The 24,588-nt window shown below is 43.2% G+C and overlaps 1 protein-coding gene across 2 annotated transcripts in view; it reads left to right on the top strand.

Annotated features, from left to right (window-relative positions):
* Nucleotides 1-24,588, top strand: part of PTPN21 (protein tyrosine phosphatase non-receptor type 21) — a 74,375-nt gene that overhangs the window by 24,419 nt on the left and 25,368 nt on the right. The window contains exons 5-11 of one of the 2 annotated variants that reach the window (XM_044435969.1): nucleotides 5,230-5,297; nucleotides 7,013-7,083; nucleotides 13,147-13,234; nucleotides 14,242-14,330; nucleotides 14,818-14,905; nucleotides 16,670-16,749; nucleotides 24,080-24,181. In XM_044435969.1, coding sequence (XP_044291904.1) covers nucleotides 5,230-5,297; nucleotides 7,013-7,083; nucleotides 13,147-13,234; nucleotides 14,242-14,330; nucleotides 14,818-14,905; nucleotides 16,670-16,749; nucleotides 24,080-24,181 — 586 coding nt within the window. The remainder of the gene's footprint in view (nucleotides 1-5,229; nucleotides 5,298-7,012; nucleotides 7,084-13,146; nucleotides 13,235-14,241; nucleotides 14,331-14,817; nucleotides 14,906-16,669; nucleotides 16,750-24,079; nucleotides 24,182-24,588) is intronic. The other variant, XM_044435970.1, reaches the window with a different exon arrangement.

Below are 24,588 nucleotides of genomic sequence, written 5' to 3'. Positions count from 1 at the left end.
GCTTCAGTGGACTCCAGAGGATGGCGGAGGACAGGAAGGCCTGGAGGAATGTTGTCCATGGGGTCGTGATGGGTTGGGCGTGACTTCACAACTAGCAACAATAAAAAAGTTGAGAGGATGTGTCTTGCCTAAAGATTTCTGTAGCTGTGTGGAAATTTGTTTGGCTTTGTTGGAATTTAATTGACCTTGAGTGACCCTAGGATTTGCCTTTCCAAGTTTGGCACTATATCTGCTGCTTTACAGTGGCTCTGTGTGACAGCTAGTTTCTAATTTCCTCCACATGGGATAGGAACTGGTTGGTCGTGTTTCTTACTTTCTTAATAGCACTTTGTATTTAGAATAATGGTGCTTCATGGTCCTCTCAGGATTTCATTTCTAGGAATGTGGGGAAATTTAGGAAAGAGAAGAGGGTAACATTTCCAGGAACTAGAGTTCAGAAGGATACGCTGTGTAAGTAATGCAGGCTGCAGCGCTCTGGACTGTGCCTTTATCGCTTGGTGGCTTCCTTAGGGTATGGAATGGGCTTCCACAGGAGATGGTTGAGGCCCCATCGGTGAGGGTGTTCAAGGATAGGCTAGACATGCACGTGGTGGGCATGTCGTGAGGGGAGCCGGCTGGAGCCAGGGGTCAGACTAGATGGCCCGGGAGGCCCCTTCTGACTTGCTCTGTTTCTATGTTTCTAAGATTTCTGCGCCCTGCTAGGGCTGAAACTGGCAGGGCAGGAGGAGTGGCAGAGGTGATTTTGCCTCCCTGTCTTCTGGTCTCCTTTATTTTTCCTAGGTGGTCTGAGGACGCTTTGGTGCAGGAAGGAGGTATGTCGGAGCAGGCTCAGGACAAATCCTATCCTGTGCACTCTGTCTTTTTACCCTCCTCGTCCACCAGTACACCCTGCTTGTCCTGCTCTCTGAGCTTCAGCTTTTACAATCTTCTGATTGTAAAGAGACAGCTGGCATTGTTCTTTCTGCATCAGCTGCAATGTGGGTGAGGGCAGATCTCTGACTTCTGAAGTTGGAGAGCTGACTCTTACCGTGGAAGGAGTTTTCCAAGCCATCATATGGTGCCTGGAATGCTTATCTTTTCTAATTCGGACCTGCAGCAAAATGGAGCGTTGTTGTTTAGCATCACATTCTGTCTATTTGATTCACACAATGAACAGTCAGTCTGTATTGGGTGCCTGAGTCTTAATTGACTTGTTTTGGAGATTCCCCTATTAGGATTTTTTCCCTATAGATTTTTGTTATGCTTCTGCTAACCTTGAATTTCTCTAAGTATGCTCATACCTCATAATCTTTTGTTAGTCCTACCATATTGTCTACATAAGCAACAGCATTCATAGTCTGAACACTGAATATGAAGCAAATTGCTGTTCCCATGTTAACAATATGCACTTTAATATTTTTGTTGCAATATTATTACTAACCTCTGTTTAGTTTCTACAGTTCCTTTTGAAATTTATAGTGAGTTTAATCTGGTGTATCTGAATTATTGTTCATGTGCTTATTAATCCTGCTTATTAATATCGAGGTCACTATTGACTGCAGATAGTTCCTTTCTATGGTTTTATGTCTCATCTATGATCACTAACCCTTTATTTTGAAGAAATTTGGAGTCAATGCCAACTACATCACACATATTTTGGAGTTTAATCAAACACCGTGACACAGTTGGATTCTATATAACCCTAGCTCTCGTTAATAAAGGGGTTTTTTCCTAGTATAGGAAGATTATGTCTTTGAACTGGACCTCAGAGAACTTGATCTGGGTGATACATTACAGAGAATGCCAATTTTCTCTGTACTAATCGAGACCATTAAAACACAGCTGTGCCTAGATTGTTGCAGGATCACAGCTTGTAGTAAACGTGTTTTCCAAGGTGTAATGATAACATTGTGCTATGCAGGAATATGTTTAATAATGTGTCTGGCCAGAGTGCTGAAAATTGCTGTTATTTTCTACAGTGCTGTGCAATAATGTGCTGTTCTCCATTGGTATATCTGGCCCATTGAAGGAGAAGGACTCCTTAACATCTCGGAATTACGATTACAATCCTCATGTTTACATCCATGCTAGTGTGTGCCTGCATGAGCGTATGCATGTGCGTGCGTGCGTGTGTGCACAAAGACTCTACCCTTTTGAATCAAAACACCAGTGGCATTATCTACTGTGGTCTGCTGTGGTTCTTAGAAAATAGTAAGATGATTGCAGCACACTTTGAGCATGTGCTAAACTTTGCATTACAAACTTTTTTCCTTTGTCTGTTTGAAAAAAAGTTTGTTTCCAGTTTGCATGTTGGCTCTTATTTATTTGGGAAACTTGTATGCTGCCCCATTCGCATAAGCATTCTTCCCTCTCCCTACCTAGGAAAATCCCTCTCCCAACCTCAGCTAGATCAAACCAAAGGTCAGCTAGCCCAGCATTTTGTCCCGCAGTGGCCAGTCAGTAGCACACTCCTATTTGTGTTTCCAGCAACTAGTGCTCAGAGGCATACTGTGCCTGATGCTGGAGGTATGTAATATACAGTAATACCTCAGTTCACGAACACTTCTGTTCACAAACAATTTGGTTTGTGAACAGAAAGTTTGGCAAAATTTTGCTTCTGTTCACGAACTCCGCATCGGGTGATGAACATGATCGCTGCCATCTTCCCCGCACCATGACCACGTGTTTGAACAGGGAAGATGGTCACGTTCGTGTTCATGTGGGGAAGATGGCCGCGTTCATGTTCACTCTGACACGTGGTCGCGGCTTCCTCTGGTCGAGATCGTGGTTGCAGACTGTCCCTCTAAACAGTAACCTCCTCCCCACCCACCTTCCTGTCCTCAACACCAGAAATCACCTCAAGCAAGGTTAGTGTTCTCTCTCTTCATACTGTACTCTTCATACTGTACTTTGTTTCATAGTTTTTGGTTAAAAAAATTACACATGGTTCAGAATGGAGTAACCTTATTTACATTGAACCTTATGGGGAAATTTGACTCGATTCATGACCGATTTGGTTCGCAACCAGAATCGTGTAACGAATTAAGTTCATGAACCGAGGTACCACTGTATACCCATCATGACTGGTAGCCATCGATAGCTTTCCCCACCCTGCTCTCACTTTATCACTCTTCGCCACCCTGACACCCACCTCTAGGGCAGTGTAGAATGTAAGCCCTTTGTGGCAGGAAGTAGACCTCCTTCCATGTTGCCAAATGCTCCAGCTGTGTACAGTTATTATTTTTGGTACCTGTTCCTGATAAATTTTTACTCTTGGATTTTTAGCCATCTTTCCCTTTAAAAAAAGGCAAGGCAACACGGAATAATTTTAATATGTACACAGTCTACAAACACTTTCCACCAAAGTACAGTGACTGTAAACAAATCAAGCTTCTGTAAGAATCAAACAATTCAATTGATGCATTTACAAAAAAAAAAAAAAAATACAGTCTGGAAATACACTCTTAACTTGGTGCCAAAAAGAAACAGAGAAACAGAGTGAGTCGGAAAGGGTCTCCCAGGCCATCTAATCTGACCCCCAGCTCTAGCTGGCTCTGTTCACGACATGCCTACCATGTGCATGTCTAGACTATCCTTGAACACCCTCACTGATGGGGCCTCAGCCACCTCCCGTGGAAGCCCATTCCATAGCCTCGGGGTCCTAACCGGCAGGAAGTACTTCCTGGCATCTAAATTGAACCTTGGTTCCCTGAGCTTTGCTCCATTGGAGAGTGTCCTGCCCTCTGCAGGGGAGAACAGGTCTCTACACACCGCCATGTGACACCCCCTCACATACCTGTATATCGCCAACAGATCCCCTTCGAGTCTCCTCTTGTCCAGGCTAAAAAGGCCCAGTTCCTTCAGTCTCGCCTCATATGGCTTTCCCTCCAATCCAGCCACCATCCTTGTTGCCCTGCGCTGCACTGACTCTAACCTGGCTATATCCTTCCTGTAATGAGAGGCCCAGAACTGAACACAATACTCCAGTTGCGGGCACACCAGATGACAGCAGGTGTTGCTGTGGAGAGTATTCCACAACTTGAGGGAGGGGGGGACCATGAAAAAAGGTTTTCTGATTTACTGCTATCTGCTTAACCTCCCATGGAGATTTCCCCCCTTCTGGGCCTAACCTGTACAGCTGCCCAAACAGAGAGGGTAAGAAGTGCTTGTTGTGCTCCTTCTGTGGCAGCCAGCCTGTTCACATAAGTTGTCACTTGCAACAAACAGGAATGGGAGCCAGGCCCCAGGGTGCCAAGGCCATTCAGTTGGCTCTCTAGTGCAAGGACGTTGGCAAGTGTTCCGCAATGCCAGTGTCCTGATGCCAGCCCTGTCCCTGCTGCACGGCTGCATGTGTGCATACGCATCGGTGCCTTCCTGTCCCACAGCCTGTGATTCTAGGCAGTGCAGATGCAGTGGTACCTTTTGAACAAACTATCAGCCATACTTTTATAATATATCTTTAATCAAAGAGCCCTTGTGCTTTATTAGTCAGTAGCCAATAGGCTGCTGCTGACTAAATGAACTGTAGTTACTTCCAACAGAGTAGCACCATTGTCAATGCAGGATGTTCAGACAGTGATCTTTAGTTTGAGGAGAAAGGTGTTCAAGTGCAGCTGCATTTCCATCTTTGAGATGTTGTTGGTAGGACTGTTCTGCGTGCTCTTTAGTTAATAGCACACTTTGGTGCAGCTGCTGTATGGCAGAGAATTGACCAGCTATGAAGATGGCTTGTAGATGTGGGTGGCATGAAGCATGCCTCTGTTTCTCTCCCCACCTCCCTCTTTTTTGCTTCCTCCCCTTTCACTTATTGAGGATGATAATCTTACGTGCTGCGAAAAACATGCGGAGAATGTTATTTTGCCTATGAGAGCTAACAAATGAATGGAAATAGCTCGTTTATATAACAACATGCTGTCATATTTTTATTTAACCTTGGCTGGCTCTTTAATCGTGGTCATTTAAGAAATAATTCATTTGGAATTGTTCTTGCACATTTTAGGCAGTGTAAAATGCCTTGATTTCTATAACCCTTTTCCCAGATGGAAAACCAAAGGGCACCAAACCAAGCTGTCTCTTTTATACCACTTCCAGAACTTTTATAGAATAGGGAACTACTCCAGACACTTCATAGTTTTGCACATAGTTTGTTGCTTATCCTTCACATGATTCATAATAGGACTGATACCAGGAGAAATTCTTCCTGATGGCAATAAATGTTTAATTCCTGCTTGTTTTCTCTTAATTCCTCAGCTGATTTTGGAGATTATGACCAGTATGAATCACAGGAGTTTCTACAGAGATTTGCCTTGTTTCCTGTGGTAAGAATCTGTTTCTTCTTCCCTCTTTTTCCTCAACTTTGTCTTTAGAGATTTCTAGAAATAAAAACAAAATTGACAAGGGTTTTTAAAGAAGTGAACAAATTCTTCATGGTGGTTGCTATGGCTATTTTGTTTTTTGAAGCAACAAACAAATATGTTGTTTTAATCATTATTTTATTGTAAATCATGGGCAGAATGATCCTGTGCCCCTTTGGACAGTGTCCAGCAGAGTTTTCCCCAGGTCTGGGATTGGGAAACCCCACCTGCAACTGGCGTGAAAAGAACTGCATTCTAATGCAGTTGCTCTTATGAGGTTGCACAGAGAAGGGGTGTATGGGCTTTTTCATGGGGAGGGGCAAGAATAGTGCCACCAAGCTATGATGCATCTTGGCAGCACCTCAGTCTCTTTGCTCATGCTCTGAAGTACCACAGTCAGTCATCCAAAACTGTCTGCTTTGCAGGGCAGGAGGCACCCAAAGGGGGCTTTCACCTCTGTGCCCCTCCCTTCTTGCATAGCATGTCTAGAAACTTTTCGATTTGGAGGGTTGTGGCTAGTCTCATTGGATTGCGCCCTTCAGTACTTATACAGAAATGATTCAGAAGATTTATCAATTTAAAAAGTAAAAATCATTGTTCAAAATGAGGAGTATCTTGTTCTTCCCTATCCAAAAAGTTTATTGGAAAATTTGTTCTTGTTCCTCAGGCTTGTTATAGTGGTAGTGGTAGAACAAAGGCCAATGAAAACTGGGAGAAATTAAAATATCCCATTAATTTTTCATCCTGCTGATGAAATTTTGCCCAATGTGGGATTCAGGCAAAGAAATATTTCATGATGCTTCCAAGTCCTGCAGTATTACTGCCAGCTCAGGGCTACTTTGGTACCATCTTTTCCTGAAGGAGGAGAAATATTGTTTCCATTTGTTTTCTTGTTGCATGACTTTGCAGTTATTATTTTAATAACTAGCAAAACATCTTACTAGCAAGTGTATCTAGATTTACATTCACTTCAGATAATATCCATGCCAAGTTTCATGTATCTAGGCTTGCACATTTTTTGCACTATGGTATAGACTAACAGACACACATCTTTTATTATTATAGACATAAACTACTTTGAGCTTTGCCTGTGAAGTGGCATATAAATACCTTAAATAAACCAAGTTCAGCAGTTCTCTAAACAGCAAAGCTTCAGAACTAGAAAACAGCTCTCAAATCCCTTTATATTTGCACATGCAAATCAGTTGCTATGCAAAACTATTGTTGCTGTGCAAAAACATAATGAATTGGGCATATGTTTTATACTGAGTAATAGGTATTGGTATTCCCAACAACAAGAACTGCATGCACCTATGAACCTCATCTGAACCACTTTTGTCCTGGGGCAGACAGGTAGTTTGTGACACTGAAAATGCTAACAACAGATTTATATACAACTTCAGCTCATACCTGATATGGATCATGGTTAAATTACTTGGAATTTCTTTTTCCTCTCGATATTGTGTCAAAGCTGAGAAGTGATTGTGGTCTGCATCTTTATCCATTAGGAAGTTGAGCATAAACAGTTTCTTGACAGTTTGGTGCATAATTCTGTAATGCAGCTGAAGTATTGGTACATGCTAATTTTTTTATTTTGTTTATTGTATCAAGTCATTAAAGTTTAGGTTGCTATGACTTTACATAGGAGTAAGGTTCAAGATTTCTATTCCATTCTTAAGGGCTGGTTGCAAGATGAGAAGATCCTGGAAGAAGCAACTCAAAAAGTTGCCTTACTCCACCAGAAGTACAGGTAATTGTTCTGAAACGGTGATGTTGTTTCAAGTTTTAATGTTGCTAGATTAGTACTGCTTGGTTACTTGATTCTGTTTGGGCTAGTACAGACATAATCCTTGTTTTGTGCTAGCCATAGTGGACACTCCTTCCCTTTTAACCATGGTTTCAGTGTTCATACTAGTTTGGGCTATACAGGGCTTACCATGGTCAGAAAACTACTTCAGGTATAAACCTAGACAGTGAAAATCTTAGCTTGCTTAAGCCTGTGTTATTGTTAGCACTGACAAACTCTTCTAATTAAGGGATCACATATTGCTGAAACTAGCTGTTGATTTGTTAACCACAGTTCCAGAGATCCAGTGTTATGTCTGCATTGCAACTTGTCAGAAAAGCTGCAACCAAAATTTGTTCTTTACTGAGAAACTAATAGAGGTGAACAGTAAACAGAGATGGGATATCTGCTCTTTATAGTATTTTGTTTTTCAGGCAGTATTTTGCAGGTTCTTATGACAGCCACACTCAACACAGTAGTCATATTCACCTACATTGTGCTTGCTTGGGGGACCATTATGTTTTTGCAGTAACAAAATATTTCATTATGAGACCTGGTTTGAATGACACAGCCTCACACCACTTGTGGATCAGAAACATCTGCGGTTTTGTTAAGTTGGCCTCTTTTTCTTGCACAAGTCACCCTGAGAACCCATGGATTGCTTTAGAGTTCTTCATTTCCATAGTGACTTGTGGTGTTTTCCAAACCTAGCAGGGCTACAGAGTCACTTAGCAAAACTGGTCAAAAAGCATTCAGCAATCTCTCTTGCTGAACTTGGCCAAGCGGCACACTGATGCTGTGGCCCCCATCCTCCCTTGGCATTTCCATCCTCCACTCAACTGCAGTTTCACTGCTCCTTTTTTCATTTCTTTTCCATATGAGTTAGTTGGTTGTAATGTGCAAAGTGAAGGAGTCCACAATTCTATCTAGTTTAGTTTTGTCTCGGCTTTGTTCTGCCTTCACAAAGCCACACAAAGGTATCTGAAAGATTTCTAGAGAAGGAGCTCTAACTATTTACCTGAATTAATATAGGCAAGGCCTGGACCTTTCATTTTGAACTGTTAATGATTTACAACCCCTTATTGTGAATTTGTTCTACAGCAGCTTGCTTAATCCTAGTAAATAGAGCCCTAATCTATCCTCCCTCAAGAGGACCTTGTCTGTGCATGGGCAACTCTGGCCCCCGGCCTGGGAACACATAAACCCATAAAAACTGCAGCATTTTCTCCAGGTACTGTAACAGGCCATGCTGGACCACCTTTAATTTGTAGAGTGTACTTTTCTCCATACCCGTGATGGATCCTGTTACAGCTACATTTGTCAGGTGTCTTTTATTACATTGTATGCACTTGCATAAATTTACACTTTTGAAAATATGCAAATCTCAAGATACTCCATTTCTCCCAAAATGTGCATTTTTGGTTTTTTTAATTTTTCATAATTTTATACAATTATATTTCCATAAAATTCCAGCAACAAAGAATCTGCTCCATGCAGAAAAATCTGGTTCACAATGAGATCAATTCATTTCATTTACAGAAATCTGAGTTTGAGTTTGAATTTGAATCTATTGCATGTTTCTCCAACATCCCAGCTGCCTGTTCCTTTTCTGGAACAAATTTAATTATGAAGTCCTTCAGTACAAGCAGGCCAATGTATTTTCCACCAGCTGCAGGAAATCCAATCTGGAACTTTAACATACTACCTGGACCCAGAGATGTTCCATATAAAATCAAGGGTATATGTAGCACCCTTTGGGAAGAAATCTAGGGCATTTTTCCAAGAAAAATCCAGCCAGAGGAATGGCCTTCCTCTCAGAAGGTATGGCTTTTGGCCCTCAAGAGAGTAGATTTCTTCCACTCATTTTGCCCAAGCATGTGTCCACAGGAAAGGAGCACCAGCAGACATGTCACAATCTTGTTGATCTAGATGAGATAGCGATGCAGGCCTTCACCTAGACTGGTGAACTACCAGATGATATGAGTTCTGTCTTTCTCAGATAGGGCTGGGAAGGGAGTCACCCTTATTTATGCCACTTGAACTTAGGACAGAAGAAAATGGTGACAAGAAAATCCTGTTAAAAGAAGACAAACTCAGAGAAAATCAACGTAACCAACGTAGCACCTGACTCTGGCAGCCATTGAGCCTGCACAGCTAAAGAAAGAGGCATAGGAAGAAAAGCTAATGTAGAAATGATGGCTTGTTCCCAAAATAAGCATGAAAATGAAACAGGAGCAGTCCACAAGGGACTTGATCACTGTCACTGATGCATCATGGGGATGTACATAAGGCCCTTTCAAGGAAATGAATAAACAGGTCATAGAAGAAGGTCCAGGGTGCATCTAGGAGGAAGGAGATCCAGTGACTGATATGAGGGAACAGGCACAGATGCTAAATGACTATTTTGCCTCTGTGTTCTCCCCAAAGCAGGACGGGGGATATCCGCATAGGAGATTAGATGAGGCTGGGGACTTAGGGGCACAGATTAGAGTCACCCCCCTTGAAGTCGAGGGGCTCCTCAGGGCATTGGACATTACAAAGGCACCAGGCCTTGATGGGTTACACCCAAGAATACTTAGAGAGTTGACAGGGGTTCTTTCACGCCCGCTGGCCTCCATTTTTGAGACCTCGTGGAGAACGGGTGAAGTTCCAGAGGACTGGAGGGTGGCATCAGTGGTCCCAATTTTCAAAAAGGGTAGTAGAAGGGACATGGGGAATTATAGACCGGTTAGCCTTACGTCCATTGTAGGAAAAACAATGGAAAGGCTCATAATAGAGAGAGTTCTAGTGATGCTAGATAGGGAAGGGAGGCTGACAGCCACACAACTCGGCTTCCGCAAAAGCAGGTCCTGCCAGACAAACCTTGTGGAATTCTATGACAAGGTTTCGAGATGGCTAGATGGAGGGGATGCAGTGGATGTGGTATACCTGGATTTCAGCAAGGCCTTTGACAGAGTGCCCCATGATATCCTGGTGGAGAAACTGAGGAGTTTGGGGATACACCAAAGCACTGTCTGATGGATTGGGGCATGGTTGACTGAACGAAAGCAGAAGGTAACCATTAGCAGGGAATCATCGGGATGGCGGCCAGTGACAAGCGGGGTCCCCCAGGGCTCTGTTCTGGGGCCGATCCTGTTTAATCTTTTCATTAATGACATGGAAGAAGGAGTGAACAGTCTGCTGATCAAATTTGCAGACGACACTAAAACTGGAGCAGTGGCCACAACTGAGGAGCAGGTACTCCAGATCCAAAAGGATCTGGACAGACTATGGAAGTGGGCAGGAGACAACAGGATGGCGTTCAATGTGGATAAGTGCAAGGTCTTGCACTTGGGGCATAGGAATAGCTGTCATAAGTACATGTTAGGTGACAAGTGGCTGGAGAGCAGCACTTGTGAAAGGGACCTCGAGGTACTGGTTGACTGCAGGCTAAACATGAGTCAGCAGTGTGATGTGGTAGTCAAGAGGGTGAATGCCACCCTTGGTTGCATAGCCAGAAGTGTGGCTTTTAGATCAAGAGAGGTATTACTACCACTCTACACGACTCCGGTGTGCCCGCAGCTGGAGTATTGTGCTCAGTTTTGGGCTGCTCATTACAGAAAGGATATAGCCAGGTTGGAGTCAATACAGCGTAGGGCCACAAGGTTGGTGGCCAGTTTGTAGGGGATGTCATATGAGGTGAGACTGAGGGAATTGGGTCTCTTCAGCCTGGAGAAGAGGAGACTCAGAGGGGATATGTTGGCGACATACAGGTATGTGAGGGGATGTCACATGGAGATGGGTAGAGACCTGTTCTCCCCTGCAGAGGAAGGCAGGACGTGCTCCAATGGAGCAAAGCTCAGGGAGCCAAGGTTCCATTTGGATGCCAGGAAGCATCTCCTGACAGTTAGGTTCTCAAGGGTGTGGAATGGGCTTCCACGAGAGGTTGTTGAGGCCCCATCGGTGTGGGTGTTCAAGGATAGGCTGGACGTCCACATGGTGGGCATGTCGTGAGCGGAGCCGGCTGGTGCCGGAGGTCAGAGTAGATGGCCCGGGAGGCCCCTTCTGACTCGCTCTGTTTCTATGTTTCTAGTCTCCATCTGGTTAACCAGGACTATTGGTAACAGCATCTACTCATCAGGTGAAAATGGTGCCTGAAGTCATGGGATGTTAGAGGTTAGCCCTAGATGTTATCCCTGAGCTGTTGATGAGGGAACAAACTGCTGCCATTGACAGGCAGATGGATGCCATTTGAATGTTGGCAGAAGCATTGCAAAGACCAACAAGTACAAGCCATGTCCTTATAGTTCACCACAGCAGCTTCTCTCCCCCTCCCCTCCCCCTCCCCCTCTGCAATAGCATTTTTCTGTGCTCATTCAGTGCCCAAACTCCCTGGCCTGCTTCCACCTCAGTATCTGGCTTGTCAACCAGTCTTCCCTGTGTGGTCTATAGGGAATCTGTTTGTCAGACCACAACTTAACAATCACTGTCACCATTTCCTGAGTGGGAGGAAGCAGAACAACCAGTTCAAAGACATTTGTGGAGCGCTCAGTGCCAACCATGTTCTTCCAAACAGACAGGCATGGAGAAGGAATAACACCCAGGAAAAGGTGCAGGTGTTCTTTAGTTTACTTGCTCCTCCACACTAACTCACCATGTATCTACTCCTTCCCTTTCCTATAATCTTTGCTGCCCTGTTCCCATCACATCCTTCTTGTAGCAAAACATTATGAGCTTGTCTACTTCCCTTCTGTCCAAGCAAATCAGGACAGAAGGCTTTCTAACTAAAGCATTATATTAAAGCTGGCAGGCTAGGCTGGCTTTATACAAAAGAAGAGTATTATATAAGTCAGTAACAAAAGCACAATTAGAATAGTGGCCATTAAGGAAATGTAGCTTAATGATATGAAACTGAGTCTAAACTGACTATCTCTCCTTCCTTCCAAACCAAAAAGAACTGACTCCTCCTTCAAGGTGGAGCATGCTGCTTTTGGGCCAATTGCCTGGAATGTGTGTGATGCTTCTGAAGTATTCCACCCTCTTAATCTGACATAATAATTGGATTCATGATGTTAAGTCTGTCCCACCCTTCTCAGTGTGTTCCCCAGACTTTCCCCTTGAACTTAAAATTGCCTAGTTCTCAGTGACTTATCTCTGGGTCCATCAGCCTTGGCATTTCAGATGCAAATTCCAACCCTGCCTCTTCGCCCACTTCTGAATCAGAATCCAAGTCAACAAATTTGAAGACTGTATTATAGGAGGAGATCAAAATAATGCTCATAATGAAAATATTATCTTGATGTACTTTCAAAGTCTCAGTCCACAATTTGCAAAAAACATTGTGTGGTCAGGCTAGGCATTTAACTAGAGAGAAGGGTGTGGTGGGGATACTTTAGTTTCATTTCTGGAAGCATGAATGCCCCTAATGCCCAGGGCAGCAGAGCTGCTCATTTAAAGTGTAGACTCACCTTTCTGCAACATCAGATGCATCACTGAGGGCCACGGGTATAAGCAGCAGGAAGTCATTTACTTATTGAGGGCTTTAAATATTGATCAGCACACACTCAGAAGTATTTATTTTGGTCTCTTCCAGCTTATTTCCTGCTTTTCTGACTGTTTCCCCATTCCTTTAGCCAATGTATAAGCACACCCCTAGTTTACATATTTGAGAGATGTTACCTATTACTCTTCACCCATATCTGGCAAAGTGAACCAAGAGCTGGTAAAGGTGAGACATGCCCAGGACACTCAGTGGACCAATATTGAAGAGAATGCCAACAGAGCAAATAACCAAGGAATCATGGGATGGGAATATTCCCATGAAGAACCCTGGAATATGTGCCAAGAATGGGTGGGGAAATAAATCTGTTATTCAGTTAACAACTTGCTCACTGCTGCTTATTCTCAAAATGGCTTAGCATGATGGGCAGTCCTGCTCTGAATGTCTGTGTTCATGTTTGGGAACATTTAAAAAGAGGACTCTTGATATTAACCTTAATCTGCCCTGAGAAACTAGTTAGTAAATTGAATTAACTTTTGTTTCCAAAGGGGCCTCACACCACCTGATGCAGAGATGTTATATATGCAAGAAGTTGAGAGAATGGAAGGTTATGGTGAAGAGAGCTATCCTGCAAAGGTGAGCTGAAGCTTCATCACATTTGCTGATTATTTGTGCCATGGCTTCAGAGTGACACACCTATGATCACAATTACTCTTTTATTTTAAACGATACACTAAAAAGATATACTAAAAGATATATTAACATATGTTATTGTAAACCATCCAGATTTGGCTATTAGACAGTATAGCTGTTAAATAAATAGCAATCTTGTGGCATAGGATTACTTGTCAAATGGACTCAGGGCTAAAACATTTAGACTATATTATAGCTCTGAGACACCTGAATGATTTGTTGAAACATTCAACAAAATACTAAAACCTAAAACCGGAACTGTGCATCTTACTTCAAAACATTCAAGATTCTGTGTTTGGAAATAAAGTAGACAAACTTTCTTTTATAATATACTGCATTTATTCTACATTTTCTTATTAGTTGTGGCCACCTTGACTACTTTCTGTGTAGAAATACTTTGAGAAACAACAACTAAACTAATCTATCAATATTTAACCTTGGTAATGTTGTTGAAAGATACATCTTGCAACTGTTGAATTGTCCTGATGGGAGAACAATCTTAAGTGCATGGGTCCTCAAGCTAAGGCCCGGGGGCCAGATCCAGCCCGCCATGCCCATTTATTCAGCTTGCCATGCCCATTTGGACCCACCACGCCCGCACCCATGTGCGCGGCCACTGCTGCCCACCTCGCCCCGCGCACAGGGAGGCAGCAGAGAAGACGATCTCCAAGCGAGCAAGCCGCAGCCTCGTGCGCCTGCCTCCCCTCCCCTCGCCGCATGCGCCTGCCTGCCCACCCACGCCTTGCCTCGCCTCGCCTCGCCACGCACCCTACCCCCGCCTCAGAGCACGCGCCCGAACGCACCGCCCCCGCCCCCTCACCGGCCTGCATGCAGTGCCAGCGCCACCCTTCCGGCCCACGGCTAGCACCAGCACCTTTCAACTGGCCCCTTGCTGAAAAAGTTTGAGGACCCCTGCTCAAGTGTTTTCATTATATCTGGCAATTATTCAGGACAGCCAAGGAAGTGACATATTCATTGGAGCTTGTCTCGATGGAATCTTTGTGAAGCACAAAAATGGGCGGCCTCCTGTCATCTTTAGGTGAGTTTATTTCCCAAATTCAGTGGCATTGTAAAACAGATGTTTTCTTGCATGTCCTCCCAAGAATCTGAAGGCATTTATGCCAAAAAGCAAGAACTACTTTCTCATGTTGAAGCTGCAAAGAATAAAGTATAAACCAGAGGCAGTGTACCCTTCCATACCAAATTGAGAGGCTGCTGTCATATGGTTGAATCTAGAACTGTTCTGTCAGCATATTCATTACCTTTATCAGAAAATTATTCTTAAAAGTATTTGTCCTTAATCTCAAGTGTCTATGTGGTTAGTTCAACTCTTGTATGAACACTGAAGATTGTGTAAAAAGTAGTTAAATCTTAGAACCCTGCAGCATGCAAAACTTTTAAGAATGTCTGCAAATCTGTAATAAAAAACTCAGCAAGCCCATATTTCCTCTTGTGTGCCTGCATTGATTTGTAAAGTCTTGAGAGTCTGAAAGTCTCCCACTCTTCTTTCCCACTCCTCTGCGTAGGTGGCATGACATTGCTAACATGTCCCACAACAAATCCTTTTTTGCATTAGAGCTGGCAAGTAAGGAAGAGACCATCCAGTTCCAAACTGTAAGTGAGTGAGCTTTTATTTCTATTCATTTTAAAGCAATTGTGATACAATGAAGAAACCAGGCATTTGCTTTGTGTGTGTTTATATCTTGAAGGTGAACTTTCATTACTTTTGTTTTTTTTTAATTTAGCGTCAAATTGGATGAGCAGCAGTTAGCACATCTTATTTATATGTTCTTGGAGTTTATTCTCCACCTTCTCATCTTGAAGTGCAATAACTTTAATTCTGGGTGGAACAGAAATGCACTTAACTCTTTCTCTGTCTGGATTAAACCCAGACCAGCCCTCATTAACCCACCTCCTTCCAACTGTCTTGGGCCACACACCCCTATTCCCAACCAGCACGTTTTAGCATTAGGGGAAGTAGCAGTGCAACACATCTGGAAGATACCAGGTTGGGGAAAGGCACACGAGGCCAGTTCTTATGAAACCTTTGTACTTGGAGACTTGATTTCTGCTAGTGGGTTTGGATGGCTATATGTGGGGTTTTGTTTCTGGCATGGGAATACAAGCAGGACATGATAATCCTATGGTGTGAAACATGAATAAACATCTTGATGCACAGCAGCAGTTTGCAGACAGACCTGTGAGTCTGGCAATGGCTTGACACTGGTTTTGGCTATTTAGTGCTACTGCTGTTTTGCTGGCATTACATTACGTGATTGATCCATACTGCAGTCCTCTATGCTGTTTTTATTATTGTTATTTATTTAATCAATTTCTGTTCCACCCCACTAGCCATAGGCTCTCTGGGCAGCTTACATCATTAAAACCCATAATAGCTTGACAATGTTTTATGATGGTTTTAATTTATTATTATATACTCTGATTCTGTATTTTGATGGAAGCCACCTTGTATAGGCTTATCCCTAAAGATAACCTAACATTATTTTGAATGACAAATCCCATGTAGCCCGTGAATGCTCTACTCCTGCCTCCTTCCTGGCCCTGTGGGCTAAAGGGAAAGCCATTTAAAGGAGCAATATGGCCTTATTGGTACTATGTTGTGCAGTGAGGGGAGACACTATCTCCTGGTTTGAATGTGACATACAACATACTTGCCAAAATGTACTTGACCACCATTGGTATATTATACAATGTGTGGGCAGCCATATGGTCTAATGGCTAACGTACTGGATGAAGGTCTAAATCCCCATTTATCGATGGAGCTCAGTGGTTCCCCTCAGGTCAAATGCTCTCTCTTTCAGCCTCATCTATCTCACAGGGTTGTTGTAAGGATAAAACGTGGTTCAGCCATGTCTGTTTGCCCAGACTCCATGGAGGAAGGCTTGGTTAAACATTCAACACATTAATGTAGTTCATTCATCATCTGTCGGTGGAGGTGGTAATTTTTGTACCTTGATCTGAATATGTTATGTTCACCATAAAGGGGCCCAGCTGAGACTATTTAATGATGAGAGACGTGAATATTTGCATATCTGGGTGTGCTCGAGATGCCCTGTCAATATCCTGCATGCAGACTATGAATTGACTGTACAGTTGGGGCTTATTGCACTGGATTTTGTATGTGCTGGATCTAGGCAAAGATTGTGCCCAGAAGCAGGGTAGTCATGGCCAGTGGGTGGAATGGGCATGACTCCACTCCTTTCTTCTGCCTGCAACCTTTACACAGCAATAAAATCAGCCAAACTGGGCGAGTAATTTGGTCCTATGGACCCCCTGTAGTAGGAAAGTGAATTAAACTTATCCAGACATCAGTCCAACCACCCATTTCGTCTTGCTCATCTCTCTTTTGTTTGACAGGAAGATATGGAGACAGCAAAATATGTGTGGAGGATGTGTGTTGCCAGACACAAATTTTATAGACTAAATAAATGTAGCCTGTAAGTACAACAACACTTTATTCTTTCTCCAAATTAAATGTATGATCTAATATGCTACTTGTATTATATAACTTACTACCCAGATAATTAATTCTTGATCTTCTTGATTATATAGTCCTGTGGCTTGCACTTATTTATTTACAAAACTTTTCAGTGTTCAAAGAGAAGCTTGAGGCTGTAAAAGTTTTCTTTTCATGCTGAATCAGAAAATAAATGGCTTGATTCGCAAACCCATGAGTGATAGGAGAAAATGTATAGTACTTTCTGAAGTTATTGTACACAAGACAGTGGATTTATTCTGTCAGTGAAATGCCACAGTGTATAAGGGGTTGTATTTTGCAAGGGCAGGTGAAGTGGTGCCTTCCAGATGTTTTGGACTATAATTCCCATGATATCCAACCAATATAGCCAATGGTCAGAGATCATGATAGATGTAGTCCAAAACATTGGGAAATCACAGTGTTATGTACCCTTGCATTACAATGTAAGAAAAAGCAAATAAAGGAAATACAGACTGTTGTGTATACATTTTAATGGGGCATTAAAAGGCCTTGAGAATGAGCTTGTGCAAATGAAGAAACTTCTTGGGATCACTTTTCTCATATAATTTCCACTAAGCTGGACATTTTTAATTTGGGACACAAATATTATTAACTAACAGAAAATCATCTTTGGATCCAGTCTAGTGACACTGTCTCATGTGGCTATTGAAGATAATAGTCTCTGTGGTTCCCAGTATTTAACTTTCTGAAGATTTGGTCTGAATTGATGAAAGAATGGTATCATTGCAGTCGTGCATTTGAGTCTGAATTTGTTTTCATCTTGGCAGAGCCTGTACTTTCGCACAGTCAGAGCCACACTGTCTGTAGTTCACATGCCAACTACAAGCACTCTATTCTGGAGTGGAAAGCAATTCTGTATCTTCAGGCCTTGTGCTTGAGGCAGTGGAACCAACTATAGACTATGTTGGATAAAGTACATTCTTATCTGGGCATGCCCTTAATGACTATTCAGAGGCTGAAGCGGGTGCAGAAATAATCAGTCAACCTTCTATAGGGAAGGGGCCTCCTGGAACTGTATTGTTGTAGATTAGGGATATGCAGAGGTAGCTTAGCATGGGTTTTTGGCTCATGCATTTGACAGGGCCCAGGATACCTGAAGGAACCTCTCCTTCTGTATACACCCCCTAAGATCAGCGGGAGAGGCCCTGCTCTGAGAATCCCCCTTAAAGAAGCTAGAAAGGACATCTACTCGGAACAGGGCCTTCTCTGCAGTGGCACACAGATTATGGAATATGCTCCCCATATGCCTGGCGCTGAACCTATACTCTTTTTGGTGCCAGGTAAAAACCTTTTTTTAATCGTTATTCTAAAAATTAGTATTTTACTGTTTACAGTTGCTTTATTATATTTGGTTTTAATTGGATGTATTTGTTTCTGGGTTTGATAATTTTATTGTATTGTTCCATTGATTGTTTTATGAGATTGCTTTTAATCATGTAAGCTGTCCTGAGATGTGATAGTGAAGGACAGCATACACATGTTTTTAATAACAACAACAACAACTGGATTGCAGTGTCAAATATACGTAAATGGTAAGGCATCCCAGGCAATGATTAAGAAGATGCACTCAGTAATTGGTTCCAGCCCTTTACATCTGGCTTCATCAGTTCAGCTATTGCACCTGGCTTCACCCAGTCAGCCTCGTTTTTGCACCTGGCTCTGATAGGTGCCCTTCAGGGTTCCAGTAACAAAACAAAGCACACACCAGCGTGAAGTATGCCCAAACTTTCTGGTACCCTCTGAAGTTTTGCACTCCAGCTTTTGTCAGCACAGCCAGCTGGCATGGCCAATGGTCAGGAATGTTGTGAGCTGCCCAAAACTTTTGGAGGGCACCTGGTTGGGGAAGATTGCCCTAGATATGGACTGGGCAGAATATACATTTTAGTTTCAACTCCTAGCAGTTGTGTTTACTGGTCCTGCTGGCAAGAACAGCTGGATATCCGCCTTCTACTCTAGATGCTCGCTTTTGTTTGCAGTATCTTTTCTATCTTCAGAGCAAGATGTGTTAGTACGCTCTGTGCATCAGAGAGGACCTGGGAAGTTCAGAGATTCATTTTAAGGGCTAACTGTACCTTGCTGTTGCCCATTTTTTTCCTTTTTTGACAGGTATCTACTTGCATGAACCCTTTTTTCAGTAGGTCCGCATGTCACGACAAGCAACCTTGTATGGTTACCATGGTTCATTGTTTTTTAAAAACAATTATCTACCTGACAGATGATCAAGTAGATGATCTATATTATCATGGTTTCTTAAGCCCTGTTCAAATCCCCCACAGTTGGTGCATGTCCTGTTGGCCAATGTACCTGTAATTCAATCTCAAGCTACATTGATCCCTGTCTGTGTTACCTGCCTCTTCCTTATTGGTCTACACCAGGGGTCGGCAACCTTTAACACTCAAAGAGCCATTTGGACCCGTTTCCCACACAAAAGAAAACACCGGGAGCCACAAAACCCTTTTGACATCTAAAATGAAGATAACACTACATATATCGGTTTTTACCTTAATGCTAGGTGTATCTTCATTATGAGTTAGCTGCAGCTCTTGTTCAGTCACTAAAAACTGTTACTTTTAATCTTACATTATAAACTAGTAGGACTCCTTTCATATATTTTGAATAGGAGAACAGCTTTCTTAAGAGTCAAAGTCAGTGCTAAAGGGCTGCATGCATTAAACAGCAAACCCCTTAAGTTCGTCAGCTGTAAAAGCAAATGAATCTACCTGCGTATCATTAAACATTTGGTTTTCTTCAGAAACTTTTCTTCAATTTTTCCATGATTGGCCTACCAGGGCAAGTCACAGATACAGGTGTGTTTAGTGACTGATTAGCAGATAAACAGTCAAGTGATGTGAATTGTGACAGGTCCCAAGTGCAGCTTTTATCATTCAGAGGAAGGAGATTACATTGGGACAAAGAGAATCTTTTCAGCAGGGTTTGAGTAACATGAGAGCCTGCAGGAAGCTTGTTCCACTCTTTCCCTGCACACTAGCAGAGAAATATAGCGATTTACTTAGATTTACTTAACCAGCTAGCGCTTCCTGAGTGGATGCCTCATTATCACCTATTGGTATTTTGTCACTGGGTGCCTTGCCTCGGGCCTCGGCAGATCAGCCCGCCTCAGCATACTTTTGAGGGACGGAGCCAGAGCAGGGGGATTCAAGAGCCACGTGCCGCTCCAGAGCCGTGGGTTGCTGACCCCTGATCTACACTATACCCTGGGTATGGTCTGTGCCCTCCCCTTCCTTTTCTTTTTCCCCACATCCCTCAGCCAGAGCTGTCTTTGCATGAAGGAATCTTCCTGTAGAAATCACCATTTCCAGCTGTGTATCTTTGTCTACACTCCCTCCTATGCCCCCCAAACTTTCCTTCACTGATGATCTATCAAGGCTTGACCTAATGCAATAATTGCAAGCACATCAATTAGTCCCCCTCCCCCACGTACTTATTCCCACAGAAAATGCATGTATAGGCAGGGTTTGCCCACCATCCCCCTGACCATGCCTGTAGCCAGTGTCTGCTTGCTTCATGCATGACAAGGTGATGAATCATCTTTTCCTCCCCTGTCCCTCCAGCATAAGGATCAGGCATTGACATCTTTTTGTCAACCTACCTGATGCCTCCTTCATGGCACCCTTCTCCAGTGCGCTTTGCTTTCCATTATCCTATATACCTCCCCCCCCCCACCCCATTGTTGCTTTTGGTCCAGAAAGCTTCAGGAATTCCAAGAGGCAGTATCCAGAATCCATCTGTGCTGGCTTACATCCACCTCTCTCTTTTCCTTCTTTCAGCTGGTTTCAGGCACCAAAAATGCCCTGGTATCCCGTTACCCCTCTCTTAGTCCTTTCTTGTCTCACTAATGCTGCATTTTTAATATCACATTGCATTTTGATCCCACTTTTTTTCCTTTTGTGAGGAACCCGAGGTGGCGTGCATACTTTTCCTCCACTTCGTTTCTTATTCTCTCAAAACAACCCTGTCAGATAGGTTAGGTTGAGCATGAGTGGAGGACACAGAATAATCAATTCAAGTAGCGACAACCCTGAGTCAGGCTCGATATCAGGAAAAGTTGCCTCACTATCAGAGCAATACCAGTTGGAACCAGTTGCCTAGAGAGGTCATGGGCTCTCCCACACTAGAGACATTCAAGAAGAAACTGGACAGCCATCCGAGTGGGAGGGTGTAAGCTGGGGACCTGCATCAGCAGGGGTTGGACCCAGTGGCCTTCATGGACCCTTCCAGCTCTACTGTTCTATGATTCTATGAGTCACTGGCCCAAATGCAAGAGTGAGCTTCATGGCCAGCTAAGAATTAGAGCCCAGATCTCCCAGATCCTTAGTCTAAAGCTATAACCACCACACCACACTGCCTCTTACCTTTCCTTCACTCCTCTGTGCTAGTCCCTGTTTTGAACTTCTTCACCAACTTCATTCCTCCCTCTTCCACTGCCAATATTACTTGGCAGTCCCTCTAATTTTTTTTTCCACGTAGGTGTCCTCCCAATCTTTTGGGTTCTCCTTTTACTTTCCTTGCCAAAAAATAGAGAATGTTTTCCTACACACATGCAAGGCAAAGCCTCTGCTCAATCTTATTCCAAACTGTTATTGGAACATTCCCCACAATCCCCACCGAAATGCACTGCAGTCTTTATTCCAACCTGTACAAAACTTCCCATTTGCAAGACAATAAGAAAGATGGTTCCATAGCAAAGGATATCTTTATTTCAGCAGCACAAGAAAGGTTATTGTTTTCTTTAGAATATTTCTTCTTAAAGAAATGATCAGTTATTACCTCAGGAATATTTATTGATATTGCTGTGCTGCCCAGAAGCTGCACTCATACATTAATTCCCCCACCCCCAACATGTATTTGAGTATCCAAATATGTTGGAATGAAAATAAAAGACACAACTCAGATTGACATCTGTGAAAACTGCAACAAGCAGATAGCAGTGCAGAGACTGGCCAGCTCCAAGGCCACTGGTGCTGCATGGATCTCTGTAGCTTGAAAATGGCAGGTGGGCATCTGGATAACAACAGGGAAGATGGAGGGGGATGGGAACAGAGCAGGGCCTGTAGGAGCAAGGCAAGCAGCAACACATCTCTACTAGGTGGAGATGGGAAGTAGAGACTGGATGGCTGGAGTGGCTCCTAGAGTGGCTGCTTTTTGCAGGGACTCTGGTAGATGAATATCAGGACCATGGAAACCTCAGTGCCAGGTCTGGATATCACCAGAAAGCGGTGTGTTACATAGACACTATAGAGCAAAACATTTTTCTCCTATGGTTCCTAAACGCCATGTTGAAATACCACAGCTGTGTTTGGACAGCATGACAGACAGGCCATAAAAAACCCACTATGGCTTGTTGTGTCATTGTGAACCCACGCATTGTGTGTGGAGGGGGCTTTCACAGTACTTCAGCAGCAACTGGTGGCAGGGGCACTCAGAAATGAAATCCCTGATCATAACAGTTGTTGCTTCCACATTAGCAAACTTAAACAGGTAGCCACTCGGTCCATATGGCAAGTAAATAGCTAAGCATGCAGTACTTTTGTCCTTGTGGCAGAGCATCCAAGGATAGGAGTGAGGCATGTCAGCAGCCATTGCTGCCACACCTTGTGCCCTCTGCCCCCCAGCACACCCCTTCCTCCTCTTCTCTGGGACACATTTCTGATCTTGGAGGGGCAGCCAGTGTGGCTCTTTCTGCACTGGCAGCAAGGGGGCAGGGTGAAGATTCAGCCATCAGAGTACCTTCATGCTGGGACTCTGAAAAATCACTTGAGCACCCCCCCCCCAAAAGCAGGCAAAGTAGAGATGCCATTGCATCATGGCCTAATTGCAATTACTACATTGACCTAGTGCTGTCAACTCTAGAACCTTAGAATATTTCTGCTGCAGGTCCATCAAAACCTGAGTTCGATGGGTTTTTCAAGAAAATACAGTATTTAATGCCTAGGAACTAAGAATGGGACTGTTTTAGTTCCGTGTTTATATCTTTACTACCTGTACTTTTTACTGCTCTGCTAATATTTGTCACATTGTGATTTCATTTGTTCTTGAGTATATAGTTTATAGGTGTCTCTCCCTCCCTCCCTCCCTCTCTTTCATTTTTTGCTTGATGGTTCTGCTTTAAGACAACAGAATCCAATACTGAGTTGGATTTTGTGTCGCACCAGTTCCCAGAGAACAAAGTGGCATGTGTTACCAACTGGCTGATGCTAGTAGTTTGGTCCTGTTCTCACAAGTATAGTGCAAAAGATCCAGCTATTACCATAGACATTGCCATGAGCCTGTTCCCTTGAGGTCCTTTGTGATGGAATTCCTTCTGAGTTGTTGGAGTGGTGCAGATGAGAAAACTGCATGAAGTTTTGAGAAAATACATAATCTCTATATCATAGGGATGGCAGGGAAAGCAAGTGGTGCTATTACATGGCTCAGAGGCCCAGTGTTATAGGAAGCCATTCTTGCTATAGTATGGTTTCTCTTTAGTGCTTGTGGTTATTAATGTACCAAAATTGGTTCCTCTCTGTCCTACATACCCTCCCTAATTTAAACAAACATGCCATTTTGTTAAAGCATCCTGGAGAACAGAATAAAGCCTGTAGTTACATGCAAACTCCTGTGCCGATTTTCGTATAATTTTGTAGTGAATTGTTCACACAGAATGGTCCTAAATTTCATATGACATATGTGACAAATTTATTGCTTTATGATAATCTGGTATAATTGGTGTTAAACATCAAAAATATTGACCTGACTTCTCAAAAAACCTCCATGGCCATACAAAACAGCTTTAGTTGGGACTCTGAATTCATGAGGGGTGTGTGTGTGTGTGTGTGTGCGCGCACGCACATGCAGGGAACATGATGAATGTTTGCATGGTTTTGCCTGTCTTTTGGTTTCTTCACCATATGCAGTTAGCATTGTTTTCTCTAGCTTTGAGGACTAGGAACTTATATTTGTAAAATGGCATCAGGGAATCATTGGCTCTTAACTTGTGTCCACTGGCTGAAAAGAAAAGCTACGCCAGAGACCATGTGTGTTCTGTCCCTGTTACAGACTAACAGAATGCTTCTTCTAGAGTTGACAGATTTATCTTTTCATTCTGTGCTGTTGGAAGGGCTGGGTGATCATGGCATTAATGGAAAGGACACCCTTCAAAAGCCCACTTGAAGCTCTATTGAAAATGTCTCCTGTTGATAACCAACATCCTTTCTATTAAATGTGCTATTTCATTGCCTACATTTTGTCTGCATGTACCTTGTCTTTAGAGACTCCCCAGACTCACCGCCTGAGGAAGGCTCTCAGAAATCTTTCCTCATTCTTTCCTTTCCACGCTTTCCAATCCTTTCTCGTCCTTCTCTGCCCAAAGGGTGAGCCAGAATACATTCTCTTTCTTTCCTTCAGCATTCTTTGCATGTCAGGTATTTGTATGGCTGCAATGTTTGCTTGTGGCAGGGCTGGCCTTAATGTAAGGTGATACGATGCAATGCAACTACATCGTAGGCATTACATTGCTGTGTCTCCTTTTGTGTGCTTCTTAAACCCGCCTTCAAGAGTCTTGTGCCGTCCAGACAAATCGGACTGCATCTCCAGTATTCCCCAGCTAGCACGGGGACCTGGATTGAAATTATGAGAGTTGTAGCCTGAAACATTTCGAGGGCCCAGGGTGGGAAAGGCTGCATTAAATACCTGAGCAATGTAGGGTGGGTTGGGGCAAGTCACTTTGGCATTTTGTTTCAGGACAAGTGTATCTAAGACTGGCACTGGCTTGTGATGT

This window comes from Varanus komodoensis, unplaced genomic scaffold (assembly GCF_004798865.1).
Source record: "Varanus komodoensis strain SLA01 unplaced genomic scaffold, ASM479886v1 scaffold3, whole genome shotgun sequence".
NCBI lineage: Eukaryota > Metazoa > Chordata > Lepidosauria > Squamata > Varanidae > Varanus > Varanus komodoensis.
This window is presented reverse-complemented; position numbering and strand designations above follow the sequence as displayed.